Source organism: Delphinapterus leucas, chromosome 10 (genome assembly GCF_059928025.1).
Source record: "Delphinapterus leucas isolate spDelLeu-1000000601 "Yukka" chromosome 10, BTC_Dleu_Yukka2, whole genome shotgun sequence".
Taxonomy (NCBI): Eukaryota; Metazoa; Chordata; class Mammalia; order Artiodactyla; family Monodontidae; genus Delphinapterus; species Delphinapterus leucas.
In genome coordinates this window covers 36,204,031-36,221,598 of record NC_143138.1, presented here as the reverse complement: position 1 = coordinate 36,221,598, position 17,568 = coordinate 36,204,031, and the positions used below count along the sequence as shown (strand labels likewise).

Here is a 17,568-nt window from a genome sequence, read left to right as displayed (position 1 = left end):
GGCTCTCGGGCACAGGCTCAGTAGCTGTGGAGCACGGGCTTATTTGCTCCGTGGCATGTGGGATCTTCCCAGACCATGGATCAAACCCGTGTTTCCTGCATTGGAAGGCAGATTCTTTTTTATTTTTTTTTGCGGTACGCGGGCCTCTCACTGTTGTGGCCTCTCCCGTTGCGGAGCACAGGCTCCGGACGCGCAGGCTCAGCCGTCATGGCTCACGGGCCCAGCCGCTCCGCGGCATGTGGGATCCTCCCGGACCGGGGCACGAACCCGTGTTCCCTGCATCGGCAGGCGGACTCTCAACCACTGCACCACCAGGGAAGCCCGTCAGGCAGATTCTTAACCACTGTGCCACCAGGGAAGTCCCACCTGTTTCTGTAAGTACAGTTTTATTGGAACACAGCCATGTGCATTCATTTATGTTCTGTCTGTGGCTGCTTTAGCATTACAATGGCAGAGTTGAATAGTTGTAACAGAGACCATATGGCCTACAAAGCCTAAAATATTTAGTATCTTGCCCTTTACAAAGAAGTTTTTTTTTAAAAAAGTGCTGACCTTTGATTTACATTAGTAGAAACAAGAAACTCACATAATTTTCAAATCTCCAGGTTGTCTGAAGATGTGAGGTACATTTGAATATGATACTATTAAATTATAATAGTTCATCTCTTCTTAGAATTAGACTTATTCCTATGAGAGTAAGAGTTAAAATAATCTGTATTCTGTAAACACAAATTAACTATTAGTAAGTTGTTAACTAATAGTAGATCAGAAACATGAGGCAAGGAAACTTAGCCTTAGAAGCCTGTAACAAATTCTTTAAAACAGCCTTATAGGACCTTTTAAATGAATGCCAGTAACTTACTAATAATTATTCTATGAAGGTAATTTTCCTCTTATAAAATTAGGCCCACTCTTTTTTTTTTTAAACATTTATTTAAAAAAATTTTTTTTGGCTGCATCGGATCTTAAGTTGCAGCACGCGGGGTCTTTGTTGAGGCGTGCGGGATCTTTCGTTGCCGGCGCGGGGCCTCTTTGTTGCGGCGCGGCGCTCCGCTTTAGTTGTGGCATAGGGGCTCCAGGGTGTGTGGGCTCTGTAGTTTGCGGCACGCGGGCTCCCTTGTTGAGGTGTGTGAGTGCAGTAGTTGTGGCGCGTGGGCTTAGTTGCCCCGTGGCACGTGGGATCTTATTTCCCCGACCAGGGATCAAAGCCGCGTCCCCTGCATTGGAAGGTGGATTCTTTATCACTGGACCACCAGGGAAGTCCCCTAAGCCTACTCTTTTGAATTTCCATACCTATGGCATCACTATAGATTAAAAATCAAGGATAAAGAATTTTGAAAATAGCTGGTTTCCCTTTGTAACACATTTTTAAAACATAAATCATTTTTAATCAGAAAGTTTTATTTTTTAAAAGTGCACTTAAAAGTTTTAACAGGGCTTCCCTGGTGGCGCAGTGGTTGAGAGTCCGCCTGCCGATGCAGGGGACGTGGGTTTGTGCCCCGGTCCGGGAGGATCCCACATGCTGCGGAGCGGCTGGGCCTGTGAGCCATGGCCGCTGGGCCTGCGTGTCCGGAGCCTGTGCTCCGCCACGGGAGAGGCCACAACAGTGAGAGGCCCGCGTACCGCAAAAAAAAAAAAAAAAGAAAAAAGTTTTAACAGAGGCAAGATTATGCCAATTTCTAAAAGCATTTTAAAAAATTGAATGCAAATCTTAATATCATCCATGGTAAACAGAAAGTTTTCATTTGCAAAAATGTAAATGAAGCTTTGTTTTGGATTTTTACTTTTTTCTTTTTCCTGGGGTACTATTAAGCTTTAATTATTCCAAAATACTGAGATCAAATTATTTTCATGCTTCTTCAGTTTGCTCATCAAACCAAAACACTTGGGGTACTGAAAGACTACATTTGCGATTTAAGTTGATAGCTCTGCAAATTAATCATGTGGCACTTTGAAAAATGTTATTAAATGTAAGGAAAAAAATCAGCGATAAACCTCATTGTGATAGAGCAGCATTTCAATAAGCAGTTCTCTTGTTCCACAGTTAATTCAGATGAAGAAAAAAATTGCCCCTTTAAATTATGTAGCCTGAGACCAATAGGCTGGTTTGAGGAACTGTAGGAGATGCCAAAGTGAAGACTTGGCTTCATTCGGTTATCCACATGCCAACTTTCACTTTTGTTTTTAGGAAGCAAAACGTTTTCAGAATATTGACAAGTCATGGATAAAGATAATGCAGCGAGCTCATGAGAATCCCAATGTGATTAGTTGCTGTGTTGGAGATGAAACTATGGGGCAGCTTTTACCTCATTTACATGAACAATTAGAAGTATGTCAGAAGTCACTTACAGGGTAAGAGTTTAATTTTTAAATTACCTATCCTTTTATATGTGATGGTGTTTTATCCCGAACAAGTTCATAGAATTGACTGCATTTTTGGTTTGGTAGTGATGGTTGAGGTGGTGTTAGGAATTTAACATGTCACATAAATTTAATTTCTCTGCAAAAAAAGACACCTTCAAGTTGAGGGTGGGTGAGTTACAGCATTGTATTAGTTTTGCAGGGCTGCTGTAACAAATTACCACAAACTGGGTGGCTTAAGACAACTGAAATTTATTTTCTCACAGTTCTGGAGGCCAGAAGTCTGAAATCAAGTTAGCAGCACCTTCTGAGGGCTCTAGGGAGAATCTTTCCTTGCCTCTTCTAGGTTCTGGTGGCTCTTGGCTTGGGGCTATATATCTCCAATCTCTGTCTCTGTCTTTATATGTCCTTCTCCTCTTCTTCTCTGTGTGTCTCTTATGAGGACACTTGTCATTGGATTTAGGGCTCATCTGAATAATCCAAGATTATCTCTTCTCGAGATCCTTAACTTCGGTACATTTGCAAAGACCCTTTTTGCAAATGAGGCCACATTCACAGATTCCAGGGAATAGGACGTGGACATATCTTTTTGGGGCTACCAGTCAACACACTACAGGCATGGAGTAGAGATGTGCACTCAGAGAACAATTAACCAGACAAACTCACAGATAGTTTTCTTAAAAGGCAGTTCATTCTCAATTTCTATTTGAAATAGGGTAACGATATGTCTTAGTTTGTCCAAATTTATGCCTCTGTCCTGGCTGAATGGCTATTTGTCCCCCCTCTCACTCTCAAAATACCTTGGTTTGGAGGTAAATTATGTGTTCACCCTGGGTTTAAGCCGCGAGGTTCACAGTACTCTTAGAAAGGTTGCAGGAGGGCTCTTGATGAGAAAGAAGATAGGATGGAGCAGGCTTGCTCTGGATCACTTTCTTATTTCCACTTGTCTTCCCAAGTGCCATCCATGGTGCAGCAGGACTTTCTTTCTAACCAAACATTTCAGAGGCAAATGGGAAATGACTGTAGGTGTTTGCTACTATCTTATTGATGTTAGTGATTGCGTCTTGGCTAAAACACCCCAAAATTAATAATTCAGAAAAAATTATTTCGTAACGTGACTTTATTTAAAGGTATTTGGAGAAGAAGCGATTACTATTTCCAAGATTCTTCTTTGTATCTGATCCAGTTCTCCTGGAAATTCTTGGACAAGCCAGTGATTCCCATACCATACAAGTATGTAATCTAATTATCTGTTACCTAAATCCTTTTTTTTCACAGCCTATGTATTAAAAAATAAAAATGAAGTTAATGTCTTAAAAGTGCAGTCAGGAAAGAAGAGTATTAAAAATTATGTTGGTTACAAACTGTCTTATTTTCTTTGTATTTGGAGCCCATCAGCCTGAGGCAAGAGTCACCGATTATGCAACTCACCAGCTGGGTGACCTTGGCCAGCTTCTTAATTTTCCTGTGCCTCAGTTTCCTTGTCTGTAAAATCAGGATATTAATCATTTCCACCTCATGGGATAGTCATAAGGATTACACGAGATAATTCATTGAAAAGTTCTGGACACACAGTATGTGCTCACTAAATGTAATTCATTGTTATGAGTATTTTAATCTAAATATTCTTAGATCACATAGGGATTGTGGTTTGGATTTGTCCTTTTTTTGTCCCAAGTGCTTCTCGAATGCTTTTATTGCCATTTCCAAGGGCAATACTTCCAGGAGGAAGAGAAAAACTACAGAGAACTGGGTGTGAGAGGCACTGGAACACCCATCCCAGGGACATTTCTGGTTTGGGAATTTGGGAAACAGCTAGTAATACCTTCCTTGTTGGTTTCCAGGGAGTTGAGGGGATGAGAAAGGAAAGGAGGGAAGTAGAAGCTGTGTAAGGCAGACATAGAGCCAAGAGAGAAGGACTGAGCTGTCCCTGGGAGGGAAGAGGGCAGGAACCATGTGGTTCAGTGTCCATCGGGAGGAAGATGACAGTTAGTAGTCGGATCTCCATAATGTAAGAGGTGCATTTGTAGGTCTTGGAGGAAACATTCTGTAGGGCTGGATTTTTAAAAGTGGGCTTCCAAGTCAGTCAAGGGTCAAAGAAGAGTCTTTTTTTTTTTTTGAGACAATGAAGTAAATCCTTAATCTCTTACAAATATAAAAAATAGTAAAGCTTTTAAAAACATCTCAGTGACTTTTGTGTTTAACGTCATGTATGATGTGTTTGCTCTGTCTTGTGCTTTCTTATAGCCACATCTCCCTGCAGTGTCTGACAACATAAATGAGGTGACCTTTCACGCAAAAGACTATGATCGTATCATGGCTGTCATATCAAGAGAAGGAGAAAAAATTATTGTAATTTAACTTGGTTAAAATTTTATTAGGATTTCTTTAAAAATTTAGATTTGAGGAGAATGCAATTCTCTTATGAAGGAAAGGGAGGGGAGTGGTGTCGGGTTTTAGTTCTGTAGCCCTGGCTTTGTAACAGACTAGTTTGGATAACTCATTTAACTTCTCTGAGGCTCATTTTATTATCTATACAATGAAAGTTTTAGACCGGATGATCTTTATATTTCTTTCCACATATAGTATTAGTTGATTTTACTCACGTTTTAAATATTTTATATGAAATTGTTTGCTTTGCCTGAGGTACTTTGATTTATGACATTTGTAAAAATACCAAATTATTATCGGTTTGTAATGTATTTGTAATATATCTTTTAGTTGGATAATCCTGTTATGGCCAAAGGTCCCGTGGAGATTTGGCTTCTGGACATGTTAAAAATGCAGATGTCGTCCTTACATAATATAATTAGATCTGCATTCTATCAAATCAGTGATTCAGGATTTCAGCTCTTACCTTTCCTCAATCACTTTCCAGCACAGGTGAGAATACATGACATTTAAATAGCGCAATAAGGGGGAAAGATATTCAGGAGGCAGTTAGCCTGATGATGTGGAGGCTGTTCAAGCTTAGAACTAGTTAGAGAGGCCCACCCACCCTCAGCCCCCAACCACCTGCTTGACCACTTGCTTGTCCACCTACACCATTCTAGGCCAACCCATCCCATCCCTGAGAAGAGGATTTGCCACTGTTCTTCCATCATTGAGGATATACACTGAGACTAAAGCACTAACGAGAAGTTTCATCTTATGTATAAGCGACACCTATCTATGTATAAAAACCGTCTATCTATATCTATTCATACATAAATATAGACACAGATATAGATATGGATATGGACATATATAAAAGGAAGGAGCATATCTTTTTCTGAAATGAAATCCACCTTGCCTTTTGTTTATTTTGCCTTCAAATAATTAAAAATTGGCATAATTTGTTAAATACGACTAAGTTCCTTTTTAATATTTAATTTAATTAATTTATTTATTTGGCTGTGTCGGGTCTAAGTTGCGGCACGTGGGATCTTCGTTGCGGCATGTGGGAGTTTTCATTGTGACACGCTGGCTTCTCTCTACTTGTGGCGCACAGGCTCCAGAGTGCGTGGGCTCAGTCACTGTGGTGCACGGGCTTAGTTGCCCCGTGGCATGTGGGATCTTAGCTCCCCGACCAAGGATCAAACCTGCGTCCCCTGCTTTGGAAGGCGGATTCTTAACCAATGGACCACCAGGGAAGTCCCACGTTAAATGTGACGAAGTTTTAAAGAGAGAAGACCTTGAAGAGGCTGGAGCAGGTGTTCTCTTGAACAACTCTCCTGCCCTTTGGCTCTTAGAAGTGCATTGTCAGGTGCCAGGTATTATTAAAACGGGGCACAGAAAATGAAGGGCTAACAGTTCCATTACATTTTCAGCCAAGATAAATGAAAAGTGATGGTTTGTGATCTGGGTCAGAGATAGTGTGGGATAGAAGGCAAGAGCTATCCAAGGAAAATACAGGCAGGTTTTACTTCCCCAGCTGCTCCTCCCAACCTGAACTCCAAATCCTATGTTACTGCACACACGGTGGAGGCAGCTGAAATGATATGAAATTATTCAAATGACAGAAGTACAGACATAAAATCAACCTTCACTGGAGAGAATATTTTAATATTGTTTTTGTATTGTATAATATCCTTGGTAAACTTTAATACTCTTATTAGCATTTGCGATAAAGCTTTATAAAATACTTTGTTTGATAAGCTGAGAAAAATAGCTCCTTAGACTAAATCAACATACTTTCTCTCTCTCAGGAAAGCTTGATCACCCTTTATACGCTGAAGGAGATACAGGATTAAAGTTGGAAAAGTTGAAAAGCAAATTTAAAGTAGCAGTGAAGTTGAACAGGATATAGTAGGAAAGTTGACTAACTCTTAAGACTTTATTTAATGTGTGTATATATACATATATATATACACATACACACAAAGATTTTTAGATAAAAATCTTAACATTGTAGTGGGCAAATTTCAGTTTTCTGGAAAAATTGCTTTAAAGAGTAATGAATATATAAATATATTCATTCTATATTCATTCAATATATAGTCATTCAATATATTCATTCAATATATATATTACTCTTTAAATTGCATTTTATTTCATTTATTTTTAAAATAAATAAATTTATTTACTTGTTTATTTTTGGCTGTGTTGGGTCTTCGTTGCTGCGTGGGGGCTTTCTCTAGTTGCAGCGAGCAGGGGCTATTCATCATTGCTGTGCATGGGCTTTGCATTGTGGTGGCTTCTTTTGTTGTGGAGCACAGGCTCTAGGCGCGCGGGCTTCAGTAGCTGTGGCACACAGGCTCAGTAGTTGTGGCTCACGGGCTCTAGGGCTCAGGCTCAGTAGTTGTGGCACATGAGCTTCGTTGCTCCATGGCATGTGGGATCTTCCTGGACCAGGGATCAAACCTGTGTCCTGTGCATTGGCAGGCGGATTCTTAACCACTGTGCCACCAGGGAAGTCCCTAAATTGCATTTTATAAAGCAGGTTTCCCAAATAAATTTGCCTATTATACAATGTTAATTTTTTTATCTAAAATTGTTTAAAATTTCACCTCTGTTTTCTTCTCAAACACGTTTTTAAGATTATGAACACAATGGATCCTTGTTGCAAAAATTGGGGAAAACTTGAAGAATATGAAAGTGAAAATAAAAATTTCCCATTTTTCCACCACTTGGAAATGATGACTTAATATTTCCATGTGGTCCCTTTCAGTATTTTTTAATATGCTTATTATAAGCATCAAATAATATTGATGAGAATGAGCATTATTTTATTTTTTATTGTAATGAAACATCCTCCAGTTTTCCCTGTGAAGTCTGCTGCCTTCTTAAACCTAGTGAAAAACATAATTTAAGCTTTTCTTGGCGACTTAGGGTAGTCATTTTATTTTTCTCATCATTATTAGATTATAATTACTATACAGTGTTGTGTTAGTTTATGCTGTACAACAAAGTGAATCAGTTATATGTATACATATACCTGCATACCCCCTTCTTCTTGGGCCTCCCTCCCACCCTCCCCATCCCACCCCTCTAGGTCGTCACAAAGCACCGAGCTGATCTCCCTGTGCTATACAGCAGCTTCCCACTAGCTATCTATTTTACACATGGTAATGTATATATGTCAATGTTACTTTCTCAGTTCGTCCCACCCTCCCCTTCCTCCTCTGTGTCCACAAGTCTGTTCTCTATGTCTGCGTCTCTATTCCTGCCCTGCTAGTAGGTTCATCAGTACCATTTTTCTAGATTCCATATATATGTGTTAATATACGGTATTTGTTTTTTCTTTCTGACTTACTTCACTCTGCATGACGGACTCTAGGTCCATCCACATCACTAACAATGACTCAATTTCATTCCTTTTTATGGCTGATATTCCACTGTATATATGTACCACATCATCTCTGTCCATTCATCTGTTGATGGACATTTAGGTTGACTCCATGTCCTGGCTATTGTAAATAGTGCTGCACTGAACATTGTGGTACATGACTCTTTTTGAATTATGGTTTTCTCAGGGTATATGCCCAGTAGTGGGATGGCTGGGTCATATGGTAGTTGTATTTTTAGTTTTGTAAGGAACCTCCATACTGTTCTCCATAGTGGCTGTATCAATTTACATTCCCACCAACAGTGCAGGAGGGTTCCCTTTTCTCCACGCTCTCTCCAGCATTTATTGTTTGTAGATTTTTTTGATGATGGCCATTGTGACCGGTGTGAGGTGATACCTCATTGTGGTTTTGATTTGCATTTCTCTAATGATTAGTGATGTTGAGCATCTTTTCAAGTGCTTGTTGGCCATCTGTATGTCTTCTTTGGAGAAATGTCTGTTTAGGTCTTCTGCCCATTTTTGGATTGAGTTGTTTGTTTTTATTGATATTAAGCTGCATGAGCTGCTTGAATATTTTGGAGATTAATCCTCTGTCAGTTGCTTCATTTGCAAATATTTTCTCCCATTCTGAGGGCTGTCTTTTCGTCTAGTTTATGGTTTCCTTTCCTGTGCAAAAGCTTTTAAGTTTCATTAGGTCCCATTTATTTATTTTTGCTTTTATTTCCATTTCTTTAGGAGGTGGGCCAAAAAGGATCTTGCTGTGATTTATGTCAAGGAGTGTGCCACCTCTGTTTTCCTCTAAGAGTTTTATAGAGTCTGTCCTTAGATTTAGGTCTTTAAATCCATTTTGAGTTTATTTTTGTGTATGGTGTTGGGAAGTGTTCTAATTTCATTCTTTTACATGTAGCTGTCCAGTTTTCCCAGCACCACTATTGAAGAGGCTGTCTTTTCTCCATTGTATATTCTTGCCTCCTTTGTCAAAGATAAGGTGACCATAGGTGCATGGGTTTATCTCTGGGCTTTCTATCCTGTTCCATTGATATGTATTTCTGTTTTTCTGCCTGTACCATACTGTCTTGATTACTGCAGCTTCGTGGTATAGTCTGAAGTCAGGGAGCCTGATTCCTCCAGCTCCGTTTTTCTTTCTTAAGATTGCTTTGGCTATTCGGGGTCTTTTGTGTTTCCATACATATTGTAAAATTTTTTGTTCTAGGTCTGTGATAAATACCATAGGTGATTTGATAGGGATTGCACTGAATTTGTAGACTGCTTTGGGTAGTATAGTCATTTCCACAATGTTGATTCTTCCAACCCAAGAACATGGTATATCTCTCCATCTATTTATATCATCTTTGATTACTTTCATCAGTGTCTTATAGTTTTCTGCATACAGGTCTTTTGTCTCCATTGGTAAGTTTATTCCTAGGTATTTTATTCTTTTTGTTTCAATAATAAATGGGATTGTTTCCTTAATTTCTATTTCTGAAATTTCATTGTTAGGGTACAGGAATGCAAGAGATTTCTGTGTATTAATTTTGTATCCTACGACTTTACTAAATTTGTTGATTAGCTCTAGTAGTTTTCTGGTGGCACCTTTAGGATTTTCTATGCATAGTATCATGTCATCTGCAAACAGTGCCAATTTTAGTTCTTCTTTTGACATTTGGATTCCTTTTATATCTTTTTATTCTCCGATTGCCGTGGCTATGATTTCCAAAACTATGTTGAAAAATAGTGGTGAGAGTAGGCACCCTTGTCTTGTTCCTGATCTTAGAGGAAATGGTTTCAGTTTTTCACCACTGAGAATTTTGTTTGCTGTCGGTTTGTCATATATGGCCTTTGTTATGTTGAGGTAGGTTGCTTCTGTGCCCACTTTCTGGAAAGTTTTTATCATAAATGGGTGTTGAATTTTGTCGGAAACTTTTTCTGCATCGATTGAGATTATTCTATGGTTTTTATCTGTCAGTTTGTTAATATGGTGTATCACATTGATTGATTTGCATATATTGAAGAATCCTTGCATCCCTGGGATAAACCCCACTTGATTGTGGTGTATGATCCTTTTAATGTGTTCTTGGATTCTGTTTGCTAGTATTTTGTTGAGGATTTTTGCATCTATATTCATCAGTGATATTGGTCTGTAATTTTCTTTTTTTGTGTTATCTTTGTCTGGTTTTGGTATCAGGGTGATGGTAGCCTTGTTGAATGAGTTTGGGAGTGTTCCTTCCTCTGCTATATTTTGGAAGAGTTTGAGAAGGATAGGTGTTAGCTCTTTAAATGTTTGATAGAATTCACCTGTGAAGCCGTCTGGGCCTGGGCTTTTGTTTGTTGGAAGATATTTAATCACAGTTTCAATTTCAGTGCTTGTGATTGGTCTGTTCATAGTTTCTGTCTCTTCTTGGTTCAGGCTTGGAAGATTGTACTTTCCTAAGAATTTGTCCATTTCTTCCAGGTTGTCCATTTTATTGTCATATAGTTGCTTGTAGTAATCTCTCATGATTCTTTGTATTTCTGCAGTGTCAGTTGTTACTTCTTGTTCATTTCTAAATCTGTTGATTTGAGTCTTCTCCCTTTTTTTCTTGATGAGTCTGGCTAATGGTTTATCAGTTTTGTTTGTCTTCTCAAAGTTTCAGCTTTTAGTTTTATTGATTTTTGCTATTGTTTCCTTCATTTCTTTTTCATTTATTTCTGATCTGATTTTTATGATTTCTTTCCTTCTACTAATTTTGGGTTTTTTTTTTCTTCTTTCTCTAATTGCTTTAGGTGTAAGGTTAGGTTGTTTATTTGAGATTTTTCTTGTTTCCTGACGTAGGATTGTATTGCTATAAACTTCCCTCTTAGAACTGCTTTTCTACATCCCATAGGTTTTGGGTCATCATGTTTTCATTGTCATTTGCTTTTAGGTATTTTTTGATTTCCTCAGTGATCTCTTGGTTGTTTAGTAGCATATTGTTTAGCCTCCATGTTTTTTTTTCTTTTACAGTTTTTTTCCTGTATTTGATATCTAGTCTCATAGTGTTGTAGTTGGAAAAGATACTTGATATGATTTCAATTTTCTTAAATTACCAAGCCTTGGTTTGTGACCCAAGATGTGATCTATCCTGGAGAATGTTCCATGAGCAGTTGAGAAGAAAGTGTATTCTGTTTTTGGATGGAATGTCCTATAAGTATCAATTAAGTCCATCTGGTCTAATGTGTCATTTAAGGCTTGTGTTTCCTTATTAATTTTCTGTCTGGATGATCTGTCCATTGGTGTAAGTGAGGCATTAAAGTCTCCCTCTATTATTGTGTTAGTGTTGATTTCCCCTTTTGTGGGTGTTAGCCTCTGCTTTATGTATTGAGGTGCTCCTATGTTGGGTGCATAAATATTTACAATTGTTATATCTTGCTCTTGGATTGATCCCTTGATCATTATGTAGTGTCCTTCCTTGTCTCTTGTAATAGTCTTTATTTTAAAGTCTATTTTGTCTGATATGAGTATTGCTTACTCCAGCTTTCTTTTGATTTCCCTTTGCATGGAATATCTTTTTCTATCCCCTCACTTTCAGTCTGTATGTGTCCCGAGGTCTGAAGTGGGTCTCTTGTAGACAGCATATATATGGGTCTTATTTTTGTATCCATTCAGCCAGTCTGTGTCCTTTGGTTGGGGCATTTAATCCATTTACATTTTTTAAAAATTTATTTATTTATTTATTTTTGGCCACATTGGGTCTTCATTGTGGTGCATGGGCTTCTCATTGCAGTGGCTTCTCTTGTTGTGGAGCACAGGCTTCAGGCACACGGGCTTCAGTAGTTGTTGCATGTGGGCTCAGTAGTTGTGTTTCACGGGCTCTAGAGCGCAGGCTCAGTTGTTGTGGCACATGGACTTAGTTGCTCTGTGGCATGTAGGATCTTCCCAGACCAGGGATCGAACCCGTGTCCCCTGCATTGGCAGGCGGATTCTTAACCACTGCGCCACCAGGGAACTCCCTAATCCATTTACATTTAAGGTGATTATTGATATGCATGTTCCGATAACCATTTTCTTAAATGTTTTGGATTTGTTTTTGTAGGTCTTTTCCTTCTCTTCTGTTTCATGCCTAGAGGAGTTGTTTAACATTTGTTATAAAGCTGGTTTGGTGGTGCTGAATTCTCTTAACTTTTGCTTGTCTCTAAATCTTTTGATTTCTCTGTCGAATCTGAATGAGAGCCTTGCTGGGTAGAGTAATCTTGGTTGTAGGTTTTTCCCTTTCATCGCTTTAAATATGTCTTGCCACTCCCTCTGGCTTGCAGTTTCTGCTGAAAGATCAGCTGTTAACCTTATGGGGATTAACTTGTATGTTGTTTTTCCCTTGATGCTTTAATATTTTTTCTTTTTGTTTAATTTTTGATAGTTTGATTAATATGTGTCTTGGTGTGTTTCTCCTTGGATTTATCCTATATGGGACTCTCTAGGCTTCCTGGACTTGACTGACCATTTCTTTTCCCATTTTATGGAAGTTTTCAACCATAATCTCTTCAAATATTTTCTCAGCCCCTTTCTTTTTCTCTTCTTCTTTTGGGAGCCCTATAATTCAAATATTGGTGTGCTTAATGTCCCAGAGGTCTCTGAGACTGTCCTCATTTCTTTTCATTCTTTTTTCTTTATTCTGCTCTGCTGCAGTTATTTCCACCATTCTATCTTCCAGCTCCCTTATCCCTTCTTCTGCCTCTGTTATTCTGTTACTGATTCCTTCTAGTGTATTTTTCATTTCACCATTGATTGTCTGTTCTTTAGTTCTTTTAGGTCCCTGTTAAACATTTCTTGTATCTTCTTGATCCATGCCTTCATTCTATTTCCAAGAGTTTGGATCATCTTTACTATCATTACTCTGAATTGTTTTTCAGGTAGTTTGCCTATTTCCTCTACATTTTTTTGGTCTTGTGGGTTTTTATCTTGCTCCTTTGTCTGCAAGATAATTCTCTGTCTTCTCATTTTGTCTAATTTACTGTGTTTGAGGTCTTCTTTCCCTAGGCTGCAGGACTGTAGTTCCTCTTGCTTCTGTTCTCTGCCCCTGATGCTGAGGTTGGTCCGGTAGCTTGTGTAGGCTTCCTGATGGGAGGGACTGGTGCCTGCGTTCTGGTGGGTGGAGCTGAGTCTTTTCCCTCTGATGGGCAGGGCCATGTGAGGTGGTGTGTTTTGGGGTGTCTGTGAACTTAGTATGACTTTAGGTAGCCTGTCTGCTGATGGGTGGGTTTGTGTCTCTGTCTTGTTTGTTGTTTGGTCTGAGGTGTCCAGCACTGGGAACTGCAGGCAGTAGAATGGAGTCTTGTATTCAGATAGAGGCCTCCTGGAGAGCTCTCACTGCTTAACATTCCCTGGGACTGGGAATTCTCTGGTGGTCCAGCATCCTGGACTCAGCACTCCCTCCCCAGAGGCTCAGGCTGACTTCCAGCCAGGGAACTAAGACCGTGCAAGTTGCCCATTATGGCAATAAAGGGGATTTTTTTTAAAAAAAGATATAAAAGACAAATGGAACCCCAGACAAATGGTAAAAGCAAAATCAAACAAAGAGAAACAGGGAAACACACACATACAAAAGAAACAAAAACAGAACAAAATAAAACAAAAAGGAAGAGAACAACCAGACAAACAAAAGAACCTGAAAATGAAATCAAACAATTAAAAACAAAACTAACAGAAACAAAAAGCCCAAAAACAAAACCAGAGCAGAGTGCCAACTGAAGAATAAAGCAAAGAAACAAAAACTGACAGAAATGATTAAAAAAGAAAAAAGGGAAAAAACACAGAAGAAAAGCAAAGCAAAGTAGAAACAGAAATATAAAAAAATAAAAAATACATTAAAGAAAAAAGAAAAAATGGGAGAACACAGAACAACTGAAAAGCAAAGTAAAAATAGAAATATATTTAAAAAATTAATAAAAGATATGTTAAAAAACAAGAAAATCCCAAAAGACTAAATAAGACTAATAACAACAAAACAAGAACAACAACCACAAAAAGAACCAACAACAGAACAAATCAAAACATAATAAAAATAATAGCAATAATAATGTTATCTAAGCTGTCAGTGTCCTTGCTCCTGCTGTGAGCCACAGCCCACTTCCACCTCCCCAAGAGGCCCTCCACTGCCTCTGGGCTGTTCTCTGGACCTGTTGTGTGCCCTGTGGGGACCACTCAGGCTCTGATCTGGCCCAGTTCCTGCATGTGCTGCCCCCAAAGTCCACAGCTGCCAGTGCTAGACTGTTTCCATATGTGGGAACTCTCATTGTCTACTCAAATATTCCATGGGTGCAGGTTCTACCTGGCTGATTGTGGGGATTTAATCTGCAGCTTGCAGCTAATGGGAAGATTTTCGATCCTCTTCCTTGGTCGCCCCACCCCTGGGGTTCCGCTTTGATTTTATCCCACCTCTGCATGTGGGCCATCCACAGGAGTCTGCTCCTGGGGCTGCCCTGAAGCACTTGGGTCTGACCCAGTAAGGACAGGGTGCAAAGGTGGTATGGCTGCTTGGGTTGTGGGAGCCCCAGCGGTACCAAATGTGCAGGGAAGCCAGCAGCCACGGGTGCAAGAGATATCAGGATAGTTATCATTTTAAAGATCAGTTTTTAGAATGTACCTCTATGTAGTGATTTTGCAGGGTCTGCAAGTCTGTTTGGTCTTTAAATCAAGAAAGCCTTACACTACTGTTTCTGTATTGTTTCTCTTTGCTTTGTGCAAATAGAATCTGCTTGCTCTTGGGAGCTTCCTGACAGCAGCTATTTCCTCTACATCCCATTACTCCTCTCAGCCAGGTGCTTCATTTATCTTTACCTGCAGACCCCAGGATTGGCCACTACTCTAGCAGGAAAATTATTGAAGTTCCAGAGGAAGCAGGGATAAGGAAAGGGTTTTATTCCTGCTTTACCTACATCGAATGCCATGCCTGCAGTACCCGCATTCCCTCAGACACTTTCCTTCCCCTGCCAGATATGGAATTCCTTTTTGGTCCAAATGATCTTGGATCTGTTGCTTGACTCCGGGGATGAACAAAAGCTCCCAAAGGGACAATTGTTGCAGTGAGGGGGTGAGGGTAGGGCATGTTCTGACCACTTTTATTTCCTTTTCTGCAGCAGAAATTGTAGGTAAGGTGACAGTCCACTCACAGTTTCCTTATGCCTTCATCAGGAGACAAAGGACAAGCTTTTCCCCTTCTCACTTTCTGTCTGTCTCTCTCGTAGATAAATATATAGACAGAGAGGTAGATGTAGATAAAGATATGGATGTTAGAGAGAGTGTGAGATTAAGAAAAGGGATAGGCAGCATATCCTTTTTAGAAGATGCAAAGAAACCTTTGCAAAACCCTGCTGAAGAAAAATACACAGTAGTCTATTAATTCCATTTCTTTTCTTGAGAAAGAAAAATCACTATATGAAGGTATATGGGCCTCAGGCCCTCTGCAGAAAATTTCCCAAGCATCTTCCATTAACGCACATATAATTCCATAAATCATAGCAATTGTTCAAATTATTATTTATCTATCGACATTGAAATAATTAAATAATCAATAGTTTGAACTTTAAATGTTTTTACCCTTTGGGAGTAGAAAACTGCATGTCCCTTTTTTAGTTTAAAATCGGTAAGACTGTTCACCTTTATGTGACTAAGTGACCACTAAATTTTATTGCAGATGTGCTTTAAATATTTGGTAAATTTATTTGTCTTCTGGATTTGTAGGTTGGGCTTCTGGGACTTCAGATGTTGTGGACACATGATTCAGAAGAGGCTTTAAATAATGCAAAAGATGACAGGAAAATCATGCAAGTGACCAATCAGAAATTTTTGGATATTCTAAATACTCTAATTGGTCAGACAACACATGACCTGAGCAAGTTTGATAGAGTGAAATTTGAAACTCTAATTACCATCCATGTGCATCAGAGAGATATTTTTGATGACTTGGTAAAGTATCATTTTTTTCTTAATTTAAAATAATTTAGTATACTAATTAATAAGTTAGTGCTTCTAATAATGAACAGTTAAGTATTATATGTATTTCTTAACTTATATGAACCTTCCATCGGCTTGGTCCTTTTTCACAACTCTCCAATATAGTTGTATAGTTGTAGACAACTATACAATGTCTACAAATATCTATATTTGGAGGTTTTAACAATCGTATGTGTATATTCACCTTTGGCATTCTGAGAGTCTGGAATCAACTGATGTGATTTGAACTAATTGTTTCATTAAACCAATAACCAGGGATGTAATATAATTTAGGTGGGCTTGATCATGAGTTATGATAATGTTAGCTCATAACTTGGCCCCCGTACAGAGAGGGCAAGGAGAGCCTGAAGAGAGAGGTATGTTACTCCAGGTTGGTAGGTGGAAGTTTTAATAAGCCAGGAAGTTTACTCATGAGGCTTCTCTTGGGCAGCCACGAGCAGAGTAGATCTCTGCATTTGTCTGCCAAAATTTTCTAAGTTTATATAGAGGCCTTAACTGTCACACATACCATCCAGGTGGTCTCAACAACACATTGCTCTCTCAAGGCTGCGTCCTTGAGAACAGCCCCACTGTGGGAACAGTGGGCAGAATGCCCATTCCAAGGACAGGGAAGGGGATGAGGATCCTCCAATTGCCTGCGTCGATCCAGCTCATGGGTCAACCCGCAGTCATGTCTTCTAGATTACCTCTTCCAACAGATGAGCCAACTGTGAAAGAAGTCCAGATTGAATAGAACCAAGCTTCAGGGAACTCTCATGGCTGTTCAACTGGTAGTGTCCAGCAGGGCATCATGGGCTTACTTTGGGCAAAGTTCTGCTGGGTGGGAGTAAGAGGGATGATATTTGAATTCCCTTTGGAAATAGAACCCTAACCAGTGGTCTTGAGCAGTAGTTATCTGTTATGGTGTAGGGGCCCCAGGTGGCTTTGATATTGCACCATTTGACTAGTTTTGTCTTTAACCGCCACTGCTTTATTCTATTTGATTTTATCTCTCTTTTAGGCCTCTTTTTTCTTCATCAGAGACACAATTCATGCAACTTGGGGTGCTTTTTTAGAGACTATGATCCCAGGATATCTGTTTCAAATTTGTATCAAAAGTTCTGATCAGATAAGTTGTATTTATTGAAGATTGAAGGACATGTAGTCTGTCTATTCCCCTGTAATCTAGATCCTTCTTTCTCAAAGTGTTGTATGTCAGTCAGCTGTATTGGGCCTCACCTAGGAGCTTGTTAGAAAAGCAGAATCTTCAGCCTCCCCACCAGACCTACTGAACCATAATCTGCATTTCAGTACGATTTCCAGGTGATTCATATGTGTATTAAAGTCCCAGAAACACTGTTCTTGGATTTCTCTGGTTCAAGCTAGCCATCAAAAAGCCGCACACTTAGACCATGTTGCTTTGGCCTTCTACAGATTTGCTTTCACTGAATTGCAATTACCACTATACTTTGGCTTTCCTTGAAGTCCACTT

The 17,568-nt window shown here is 39.3% G+C and overlaps 1 protein-coding gene across 1 annotated transcript in view; it reads left to right on the top strand.

Annotated features, from left to right (window-relative positions):
• The window catches only part of DNAH8 (dynein axonemal heavy chain 8), a 326,150-nt gene that overhangs the window by 127,494 nt on the left and 181,088 nt on the right, over positions 1-17,568 (top strand). Inside the window, exons 38-42 of the mRNA XM_089918797.1 lie at positions 2,189-2,352; positions 3,492-3,594; positions 4,609-4,713; positions 5,083-5,244; positions 15,825-16,049. Of these exons, the coding sequence (XP_089774923.1) occupies positions 2,189-2,352; positions 3,492-3,594; positions 4,609-4,713; positions 5,083-5,244; positions 15,825-16,049 (759 nt within the window). The remainder of the gene's footprint in view (positions 1-2,188; positions 2,353-3,491; positions 3,595-4,608; positions 4,714-5,082; positions 5,245-15,824; positions 16,050-17,568) is intronic.